Raw genomic sequence first — 11,414 nt, 5'->3', positions numbered from 1 at the left:
CTCATGTTTCTATATCAGTGGTGCTCAATATTTCATGTCAAGGATCCCAAAAATGATGTGTAATTGGCCACCAACCCCCATCTGAAAATATGTTGTTCCAGGGACCCCCCCCCCCCCCCCCCCCCCCAGAAGCAAAGATTTGAGTTAAAAACGTTGGCTCTGAAAGAAAGATTTGTGCCACATTTTCACGATTTTTCAAAAATAGCAGACCTACAAGCTCGTAGCTCGCCACTCAGTGGCGCGCTATGAGCTTGTAGATCTGCTATTTTTCAATAGCTAAATTATAACATAATGCTTAAAACACCAAAAGGGGTTCCTGCCCAGAATGGGATAAAGTAACGATATGTAACATTTTACATAAGTACTGTACTTATTTTTTTTAAGTACTTTTACTTTTCTGGAGTATTTAAAAAAATTGCAAATATTATACTTTTACTCCACTACAATTATTATCACAAAACATGCGTTACCCAATTCAGCCCTATGTATTTCAGCCATTTGGAAATAACCGATCTACTTGCTCATCATTGCTCATCAAGCTCAGCATTGTAGAGCTTGTAGATCTGCTATTTGGCATGGGGCAAAATATGAACGCCACACCAGAGTTAATGTGGTTAACCCATTTAGGGCCTAACGTCGAAATTAAAAAAATGTCTTCTAAATCCTGACAGTATTCTGAAACACCTATGTTTCTATGTCAGTGGTGCTCAATATTTCATGTCAAGAAACCCCCAAGATTATATGTAATTGGCCAACCGACCCCCATCTGAAAATATGTTGTTCCAGTGACTCCCCCTGAAGCAAAGATTTGAGTTAAAAAACGTTCGCTCCGAAAGAATATATGTATATTCAAAGCTTTGCACTACATTTTCACGATTTTTCAAAAAATAGCAGACCTAACAAGCTCGTAGCTATGAATACATTTCAATAATGGATTGTGAACCTTTCCAAAATATCAATACTATTATGATTTGTTTCTTAAAATCGATGGCATGCCGTGTGAGTAAAGAACATGACCGCATTTTAAACAGACCTTTTAATATGAATGTTTGTTCAGGGTTCATAAATAAATAATACTATCAAACAGAAGCAAAAGAAAGAAACCCCCTTCCTGCAGTGCAAACAGAAAGCAGGAAAATTAAAGGATTCATGGCGAAACACACGGAATATGACAAAGGGTATTATGCAAAGACAGCAGGGTACTAGAGTGTCAAAAAACTCAAACTGTCCTTTTCAGAAGAGAAACAAAAGGATTTGGTTGGACAGGTGAGGAGAATCATAAGTGGGTGTACAGGACACAGCTTTTCTTTTCAGCATAGATATACACAAAAAAAAAAAAATCATAAAAAAAGATTCAAGTCACTTAAAAAGTCAGGGCAGACGAATACAGTGGAATCAAATAACGAGGTGCCATTTTAGGCTCATGTTATGCAGACAGTAGACTGAGCAGAGTGAGGAGTGGTGGGTAGAAATTAGACCGTGCCCATTCCAGTGACCTCGGACGTCAGCCTAAAAACAGTTTGGGAGGAGAAGCCGGGGTGGGGGGGGGGGGGGGGGGGGGGGGTGTCGGGAGTAGGGACAGAATAGACAGAGAAAGTAAAACAATTCTGAAAAACTCCAACGTTCTCGTTAAATGTGAACATTAATGCAGCAGCATGGCTGGTCTTTGTGTAATGCCTAATTTTGTGCAGTCGGCCTGTCCAGAGAGTCAGGTTATGTCCAGAGCAGTGGTTTCCAAACTTTCTGTGCCCAATAATAATGTAATATGACATGCCTAAAATAGGCTATTGAAACTATAGTAAAATACGCACATCACTTCGTGGAGGTGCTGGGTTCAAAAAGTGTTTTGACCAAATGAAGAACCTTGGCTCGAAACGTCGTCAATAAATATATCTTTTGGAGCATATGAGTGTGCGGGTTCCCTTCTCTTTTCCTAAAATAGGCTATATTGCCACACAAAGTACTGATGATATGGTAACTTAAAAAGTTCCTTTTTGTGTAGTTGTGTTATGTTGTATTGTAGTAATGTGTGCTCGTCTCGTCTCAGATCCCAATAAGTCACGGTCTGCTCTCTCAGAGCTGTGTGTCTATAGAGCGTCGCAGTCCCGCCCCCTTACCAGGGCCCAGGAAATGATTCCCCGTTCATTTTCCTCAGACATTTCAAAAAGTATTTATTTAAAGACCTTTTAAGCCTCGTACAAAGCCAACTCGAGTTGTGAGAAATCATGAAAACAAAGACATTCTTTTTGGGCAGAAAAAAACGGGACGTTAAAACACTTTTTGTTGTTTTTCTTCTTTGAAATGATTTGTTTGGTCCAAAATATTGTTGTCATGATTTGTCACAACTCGAGTTGGCTTTGTACGACGCTTAAAAGGTCTTTAAATAAAATGCATTGGGAATTATTTCCTGGACCTGGCGTCGTCATGAAAGGGGGCGGGACTGCGACGCTCTATAGTCGGCACACACCATTTGGAAACCAGCTGACAAAGTGCTCATTGGATTTCAAAATGTACTTCGGGTGACCCCCTTTTGCACGTATAGGAGGAGGAGGAGTCACAGCCTCTTAAAAAGAGACGGTGACGTGAAACTGGCAAGCTCCGTGTGGTTATTATCGACCTTCGACGCTGACCTGTCGAGAGATTTGAGGATGCCGTGTGAGGTAACAAAAACAAGCGCTCCTCTTCCCCACCGCTCCTTGGGAAAACTGTGACCAAATTTGACTGAGGGGCTGCCATTGGATTTTTTTGAATTTTCGTTTCATGTCATATGAAAGCAGGGAATCATAGCTTCAAATCATATTGGTTGTTCAGTTTGACCCACCAGTTTTGGAGATATGGCTTATAGAGTAATGTCTTGCAGAGAAACAGCGAGTTGAGAAAACAGGCTTGAAAGGTTCACTTCTGTGGTCTCTAACATTACACCTAGCTACATGTTTAAGCATTTATTTCATATTTACATGTCGATTTCACTTCACACTTATTTCAGACATGCTCTAGTATGTGAAGATTCTGCCTGTGCTATTACCTCATTTAAAAAAATAATAATGTTTTTCTCCTCTGGTGAAAAGCTGGAATTTGCGCGATGGCAGTCTCTCAGTCAAATCTGGTCACATACAGTATACAGTAGCTAACGGGAGAGTTCCGTTATTCCTCCCTCGAAAGCCTCATTTATGCCACATCGAATGAAGGCCGTCACACGCGGGGAATAAGCGACGCCATCCTACGATGAAGTACAAATAAGACTGAACACACATTGCTCAGTGGTTGTACGTACTGTACACGTGTGTGTACTGTATTTTCTTTTTTTCTTTTTCTTTGTTTTTCACTTTTTATACTTGTTTTATCCTTTCCAGTCAGATAAACAACAACAGGGGCTATATAGGCAAATACATCTAACCTACCAAAGGACAAAGAACAGAATGACAGTAATATTCATGGCATTAGGCATGCGTTGAACACTTAACTCCACACTAGGCTGGGTGAGTTTGAAGCTACTTCCACCTTGGTGAGCTTTAATTGACGTCAATTACAATAACTCCTTTTCCAAAGCTAACGTTGAAAGCTACTCATCGGGTGCTATACAGAAGTCCATGGGACTAGAAGGTAATTCCACAGGACCACGCTTCCCAACCTGTGGGCCATGAGGCTGTTGGAAGTAGGCTTTAAAACGATAGCCTTGTGTGGCCAGACAGACAGACAGACACAAATTAATCTGCAAATTAATGGGCCAACAGCACACACACCAAGGCCCGCCCCCGCTCGATCATGATTGGTGGAAGGCCCCTCTCTATCCTGATTGGATGAAGTCTGGGCCACCTAGCCAAAAACGAAACCTACGGTTTTTTGACCTCCAAGGGTTAACTGGGGACAGGGAGGAACTCCTTATATGGTCAGCACACTCTATAGTAGGGAGGATTATCACAACAAAACAAAAAAAGGAGTGATATTTGAATTAAGTGAAATCACTGAATATACCTTTAACCCATTTTGGGCGGGAACCCCTTTTGGTGTTAGCATTATGTTATACTTTAGCTATTGAAAAATAGCAGATGTACAAGCTCATAGCGCGCCACCGAGTGGGAACAAAGTTAATTAATGAGATGAATTCTTTTTCATCGAGTCACAGCCCTTCTTTTTGAGATTTTCAAGCGGGGTCAACTGATCTGAACCAGAACAGGTTGGGAAGCACTGCCCTAGGAGAACACTGAGGGTTTGGTGGGTGGTGGGGAGGGAGGGAGGGAGGGGGGAAAGGGGGGGATGGTGGCTTTGCCGTTACAGATTTGGGGAAGACTTCAGGACGTTGTCATGGATGACGGGTCATTCCACATGGCGGCCACGTCCCTGAACCTGCCGTTGGAATTGTAGGAAAGCAGCAGCCATTAGAATCTTTTCCGTACTCTTCTCTGAAATCCCCCCTGAACCCCCCCCCCCCAGACAGAGGCAGTGGAGCACAGAGGCAGACAGAGGCAGACAGAGGCAGTGGAGCACAGAGGCAGACAGAGGCAGTGGAGCACAGAGAGAGACAGAGGCAGTGGAGCACAGAGGCAGACAGAGGCAGTGGAGCACAGAGGCAGACAGAGGCAGTGGAGCACAGAGGCAGACAGAGGCAGTGGAGCACAGAGGCAGACAGAGGCAGTGGAGCACAGAGGCAGACAGAGGCAGTGGAGCACAGAGGCAGACAGAGACAGTGGAGCACAGAGGCAGACAGAGGCAGTGGAGCACAGAGAGAGACAGAGGCAGTGGAGCACAGAGGCAGACAGAGGCAGTGGAGCACAGAGGCAGACAGAGGCAGTGGAGCACAGAGGCAGACAGAGGCAGTGGAGCACAGAGGCAGACAGAGGCAGTGGAGCACAGAGGCAGACAGAGGCAGTGGAGCACAGAGGCAGACAGAGGCAGTGGAGCACAGAGGCAGACAGAGGCAGTGGAGCACAGAGGCAGACAGAGGCAGTGGAGCACAGAGGCAGACAGAGGCAGTGGAGCACAGCAGCCAGATTATAATCTAAATGTGCTCATGAGTATTATTATAATATACTGATATCTAAGTTAAAATACACATGTAGGCAACACATTTTAAAGTTCAACACAAAATCATGTTTTTTTTCCCCCAATTATTTTGTTTGTTTTGTAAAGGGTTTACATAAGAAGGGAGCTTGATCAAATGTGACTACATTTGACTGACGGACTTGCCCTTGGATCGTTTTTTTCATGTCATATGAAAGCAGGGAATCGTAGCTTCAAATTGACATATTGGTTGTTCAGTTTGACCCACCACTTTTAGAGATATGGCTTATAGAGTAATGTCTTGCAGAAAACGGCGAGTTGAGAAAACAGGCTTGAAAGGTTCACTTCTGTGGTCTCTAACATTACACCTAGCTACATGTTTAAGCATTTATTTCATATTTACATCTCTTCTGTGGACTCTAACATTACACCTAGCTACATGTTTAAGCATGTATTTCATATTTACATGTCTTCTGTGGTCTCTAACATTACACCTAGCTACATGTTTAAGCATTTATTTCATATTTACATGTCTTCTGTGGTCTCTAACATTACACCTAGCTACATGTTTAAGCATTTATTTCATATTTACATGTCGATTTCAGCGCCGACACTAATTTCAGACATGCTCTAGTATGTGAAGAGTCTGCCTGTGATATTAACTCATTTTGAAAAGAAAAAAGTTGTTCTCCTCTGGTGAAAAGAATTTGCGCGATGGCAGTCTCTCAGTCAAATCTGGTCACAAATATCAAATCTTTAAATCAATATCAACAAGCAAGCAACTTAAAACTTAAAACTGTGTTAAAGAAATACCCCCATTGAATATTATTACCAGATACTACTGTATGAGACACAACCAGCTCAGTGGCCTTGTGGTTAGAGTGTCCGCCCTGAGACTGGGAGGTCGGGGTTCAATCCCCGGCCGGGTCATACCAAAGACTCTAAAAATGGGACCCAATGCCTCCCTGCTTGACACTCAGCATCAAGGGTTGGATTGGGGGTAAGTCCCTGTGACATACTAGCGTCATGTCCAGGGGGTGTACTTGTACATCAAGCTGCCTCACGCTACAGAAACAGGAGATAGGCTCCTGCCCCTATGGGCCTCATGGCTCGGCAAGGCTACTTACTGTATGAGACACACAGTAATTATGATCATTTCAGACAGTAACCAAAATGGTTACTTTTCAGGAAATGGAGAACAGAACCTGTATTCCAATGGATGTTATTTAGCCACAAGCTTTTATTACTTTTCATTTACTAAATATAAAATCACACTCGTGTGAAGTGAGGGGCACCTCACTTCTTTAACCCATTTTGACCCGAGATCAGGTTCTAAAAATGTCTTCTAAATCCTGACAGTTTTCTGAAAAAGCTATGTTTCTATGTCAGTCGTTCTCAATATTTCATGTCAAGGACCCCAAAAATTATATGTAATTGGCCGCCGACCCCCATCTGAAAATATGTTCTTCCAGGGACCCAGAAGCAAAGATTTGAGTTAAAAATGTTGGCTCTGAAAGAATATATATTCAAAGATTTGCGCCACATTTTCACGACGTTTCAAAAATAGCAGACCTACAAGCTCGTAGCGCGCCACCGAGTGGCGCGCTATGAGCTTGTAGATCTGCTATTTTTCAATAGCTAAAGTATAACATAATGCTTAGTTAAAACACCAAAAGGGGTTCCCGACCCAGAATGGGTTTAAACAGTCCATACACTTGGCTGGGGTCCTGTTTCGAGGGTCTATATACAGCTTTTGTCCACAGTTTTGTCTCATATTTTGCCATATTGACAAAGAGAGGAGAAATTAGGTCAAACATCGGCAATGAAGGGAAAATGTACGTCATATGTAGACGAGCAAATCGACTAACGACCAATCACATAAATTCAGTTCATGAGATGACGTATGATGATGTAATAATGATAAGAGCACCCCTCACTTCACACAGGTGTGATTTTTTTTAAGCAAACATTAAATGTCTTGAGCCGAAAGCCAAAAGGCTGCCACATGACGTCACAAGTGTTTTGTCATTTAAAAGTCCATAGACTTGGCCGCCATATGATGTAATCTCTGAACGCCAGACGTTGGAGGGGCTGGTGGCGTCTCTAAAGAACTCACAGACAGACAGACTTAACCCCTTCAACCTGGTGTCCCTATTCTGGTTATAGGACTTAACCCCTTCAACCTGGTGTCCCTATTTTGGTTATAGGTCAACATCAAATATATATATATATATATATATATAAACCGATGCACATCCAGGTGGGGGAGGTGCTTAGGAAGGGAAGGGACCACACACTCCTAGGAAGGGAAGGGACCACACACTCCTAGGAAGGGAAGGGACCACACACTCCAAGGAAGATCTTCCCTTAGGAAGGGAAGGGACCACACACTCCAAAGAAGATCTTCCCTTAGGAAGGGAAGGGACCACACACTCCAAAGAAGATCTTCCCTTAGGAAGGGAAGGGACCACACACTCCAAGGAAGATCTTCCCTTAGGAAGGGAAGGGACCACACACTCCAAAGAAGATCTTCCCTTAGGAAGGGAAGGGACCACACACTCCAAGGAAGATCTTCCCTTAGGAAGGGAAGGGACCACACACTCCAAAGAAGATCTTCCCTTAGGAAGGGAAGGGACCACACACTCCAAAGAAGATCTTCCCTTAGGAAGGGAAGGGACCACACACTCCAAGGAAGATCTTCCCTTAGGAAGGGAAGGGACCACACACTCCAAAAAAGATGCTCGTGGACAAGACTTCATGCTTCACTTTGCTTTATTCGCACAATGAAGCAAAATGTATGAATAAAGCAAAATTAAGCATTAATAAATATTTTTGAAGTTAGGGTTAGCATCTTTTTGGAGTATGCGGCCCCTTCCTTTCCTAAGGGACGGTTTTTGGTTTGCATATATATATATATATATATATATATATATATACATATAGCAAAAATAGGCAGCCTAAAAGCTCACATCACGACGCATCGCGATGCAGTATGTTGTGAGCTTGTAGATCGGCTACTTGTAGATCACCTATACTTTCTCACGACACTGTCATATAACTAAAATAGGGCAATTCATTAATGGTGGAAAAAAACATAAAATATGAAATATGGGCAATATAAGGATTTTGTCCGAAAGCAACGATATGTAGTTCATTCAAAAGAGTCAAAGATTTGCCCTTTGCCACATGGTGCTCTGTCTTGTCACTATGGATGGAGCTCGAAATCCAATACTCGACAAAAACCGATAATAAGCTTATTGAGTACCCAGTATCAATAAGCTTTGGGCTTATCAAGCCTGCTATCGAGCATATAGCGGCCAATGACATCATGTTTAAACAATCAAGACAAGGTGGCGATCAAGAAATAAATCACTGAATCACCCATGCTGTCACAAACATGTGGGTCTAAAGGTGGCCTTACACTAGCTGATAATCGGGCATTTTTGACACTCGGGGGGTGCCCGACCGCTCAAAGCGCAATCAAGAATGTTTGATATTTGCTCTGCCCCGCTCCGATTATCCTGTAGTGTGTGGTGCTATCAGATTTCAGATTGAAAAAAATCGGCTAGTGTAAGGCCACCTTAAAGGTGCATTAATACCTGCCAACCAGCGCTGGCTGCCCGGGGAAACAAAATTATGCTTTTCAGTTTCTTCAATATTATTTTCCAAAAGAAAAAAAGGTCAATGGCCTTCTGTCTTTCAGAAAAGTACTGTATTTGAAGGCCCTAGTAAAAGATGATGGTTCTGTTCAGAATTTATTTTCGTCTCCCATCTTTCCACAATATACTGTAATAGAAAATGCACGATAGTGGGCTCGATAAAAACCCGGCTCAATAAGCCTGATCGATAATGTGTTCGTTATCAATAACAAAAAATTTACGAGAGCTCCATCCCCAGTGGCGTGCACAGACATTTAGAGGGGCAGGTGCTCAAGTTAAAAAAGGGCACCTTGTGCAGCGCATGGAACCGGCCGGTTGCCTTAATCTATTTTGGGCGGGAACCCCTTTTGGTGTTAGCATTATGTTATGCTTTAGCTATTGAAAAATAGCAGATCTACAAGCTCATAGCGCGCTACGAGCTTGTAGGTCTGCTATTTTTGAAAAATCAAAAAAAAAAAGAAAAAAAAAAGTTTTTTTTTTTTTTTCAAAAGGGCACATTGCCAAAAGGGCAGGGGGTGCTCTAGCACCCCCTAGTGTCTATCTGTGCACGCCACTGTCCATCCCTACTTGTCACCAGACGCGTGTCTGTAATTGCAGTTTGTGGGGCCAAAGGTTACCTGGCGTTGATGAGGTACTGAGCCAGGCTGATGTTGGCCGGGGTCCCCGTGATGGTGATCTGGCGCTCGGACGAGCCCTCCATGGCGTTGGCGATTTTGATCTGTGCCCCGGACATCTGCCGGATCTCGTTTATTTTGGTTCCCTGGCGTCCGATTATGCAGCCTATGAGCTGGGAAGAACAGTACAACCGTAGAGATTCAGGGCAGCTAGGGAGCCAGGGGGTGCTCTGTGTCAGACCTATAAATGTGACTGTCTAACAATAAAAAATGCTAAAGTCAGTGGGTTATAAAGTCTGGGGCGCTATAAATGAGTGCCGTCATTCCGGAACACGAAGAATGACTAATATGGGTCGGTGTATTCCCTGCGGAATTCACACGATTTGCATGAATTATTTGACTATGAAACAAACGTCTAGGTGGAGAGATTATACACATTCCTCTGATTTTCCTTATTGGTGGAATTAAAAGATGGAGTACAACATTAACCCATTTTGGGTGTTAGCATTATGTTATGCTTTAGCTATTGAAAAATAGCAGATCTACAAGCTACGAGCTTGTAGGTCTGCTATTTTTGAAAAATCGAAGTACGACTGACATAGAAACATAGCTTTTTCAGAGAACTGTCAGGATATAGAAGACATTTTTAGAATCTGATCTCAGGTCAAAATGGGTTAAGCAAGCACGCATTAAGGTGTCATGACCTCCAACCTTCCAGTTAAGGGTTACTGTGGTCTGAGAAATACGTTCTGTTTGAATATAACCAAGTGCAGTGCACCATACTCTGAGTGCTTTTCTCCATGAAACATGTAAAACACTGCATACTGGACAGTGTAAAAGCAGACCATTAGTGACCAGATTTGACTGAGAGACTGCCATCGCGCAAATTACCGCTTTTCACCAGAGGAGAAAAACTTTTTTTTTTTTTTTTTTTTTTTTTTAAATGAGTTAATTGCACAGGCAGACTCTTCACATACTAGAGCATGTCTGAAATAAGTGTCAGAGCTGAAATCAACATGTAAATATGAAATAAATGGCCAAACATGTAGCTAGGTGTAATGTTAGAGACCACAGCAGTGAACCTTTCAAGCCGGTTTTCTCAACTCGCATTTTTCTGCAAGACATTACTCTATAAGCCATATCTCCAAAACTGGTGGGTCAAACTGAACAACCAATATGTCAATTTGAAGCTATGATTCCCTGCTTTCATATGACGTGAAAAAACGAAAATTCAAAAAAATCCAATGGCAGTCCCTCAGTCAAATTTAGTCACATAGAGCCTTAAGATACTTAGTTGTTGCATTTCCTTTCGACCTCTATTCAACCCTTTATTCTCGAAGGGACATTGGCCTCATTTGCATGTCGTCGAGATGCTTCACAGTTACAACAGAATAAAAATGCCACGTCGTGACATCAATAATAAAACAAAAACCTCCCCCTTACGTGTGATACAACTCAAGTTAACTCATTTAGGCCGGACGTCGAAATTTAAAAATAAATCAGTTTTGTTTCTGTATCAGAGGTGCTCAATATGTCATGTCAAGGACCCCCAAAAATGATATGCAATATGCCTCCGCCCCCCATCTGAAAATATGTTGTTCCAGGGACCCCCTCAGAAGCAAATATTTTAGTTAAAGGGGCATTCCACTCATTTTCAACATTTTACTATGTCATTAATATACCTTAGAGCTGAAATAATAATAAAAAGTCCCCCCATTCTGTGTTTCCTAGAACTAGAGGTCTGAAAAAAATCATTAACATGGTGAAACACATCTTGATGAGGTCATCAAGATGTGTTTCACCATGTTAATGATTTCTTTCATAATTACAGTTCTAAGAAACACAGAATGGGGGGACTTTTTTATTATTTCCACACAACAGCTCTAAGGTATATTAATGACATAGTAAAATGTTGAAAATGGGTGGTTTTCCCCTTTAAAAACGTTGGCTCTGAAAGAATATATATTCAAAGATTTGCGCCACATTTTCACGATTTTTCAAAAATAGCAGACCTACAAGCTGCTATTTTTCAATAGCTAAATTATAACATAATGTTTACAACATAAAAACAGTTGCAGACATACAGTAACTACCCCACTGAAATATACTTGAAAGTCTTGAAAATCTTCAATCAGCATGT

The 11,414-nt window shown here is 42.1% G+C and overlaps 1 protein-coding gene across 11 annotated transcripts in view; it reads right to left on the bottom strand.

Annotated features, from left to right (window-relative positions):
• Positions 1-1,060: 1,060 nt before the first annotated feature.
• The window catches only part of LOC306935893 (poly(rC)-binding protein 3), a 256,803-nt gene continuing 246,449 nt past the window's right edge, over positions 1,061-11,414 (bottom strand). For 6 of the 11 annotated variants that reach the window (XM_079519200.1, XM_079519203.1, XM_079519206.1 and 3 more), the window contains 2 exons: positions 9,278-9,447; positions 3,375-4,347 (listed from right to left, as the gene is read on the bottom strand). In XM_079519200.1, coding sequence (XP_079375326.1) covers positions 4,293-4,347; positions 9,278-9,447 — 225 coding nt within the window. In that variant the 3' untranslated portion in view covers positions 3,375-4,292. Of the gene's footprint in view, positions 1,510-3,374; positions 4,348-9,277; positions 9,448-11,414 lie in introns of those variants that run through there. The other 5 variants (XM_079519204.1, XM_079519205.1, XM_079519208.1 and 2 more) reach the window with 1 other exon arrangement.

This window comes from Electrona antarctica (assembly GCF_951216825.1).
Source record: "Electrona antarctica genome assembly, chromosome: 13".
In the NCBI taxonomy this organism is placed as follows: Eukaryota; Metazoa; Chordata; class Actinopteri; order Myctophiformes; family Myctophidae; genus Electrona; species Electrona antarctica.
Note: the sequence above shows the minus strand (reverse complement) of the source record. Positions and strands in the feature narration are given on the sequence as shown.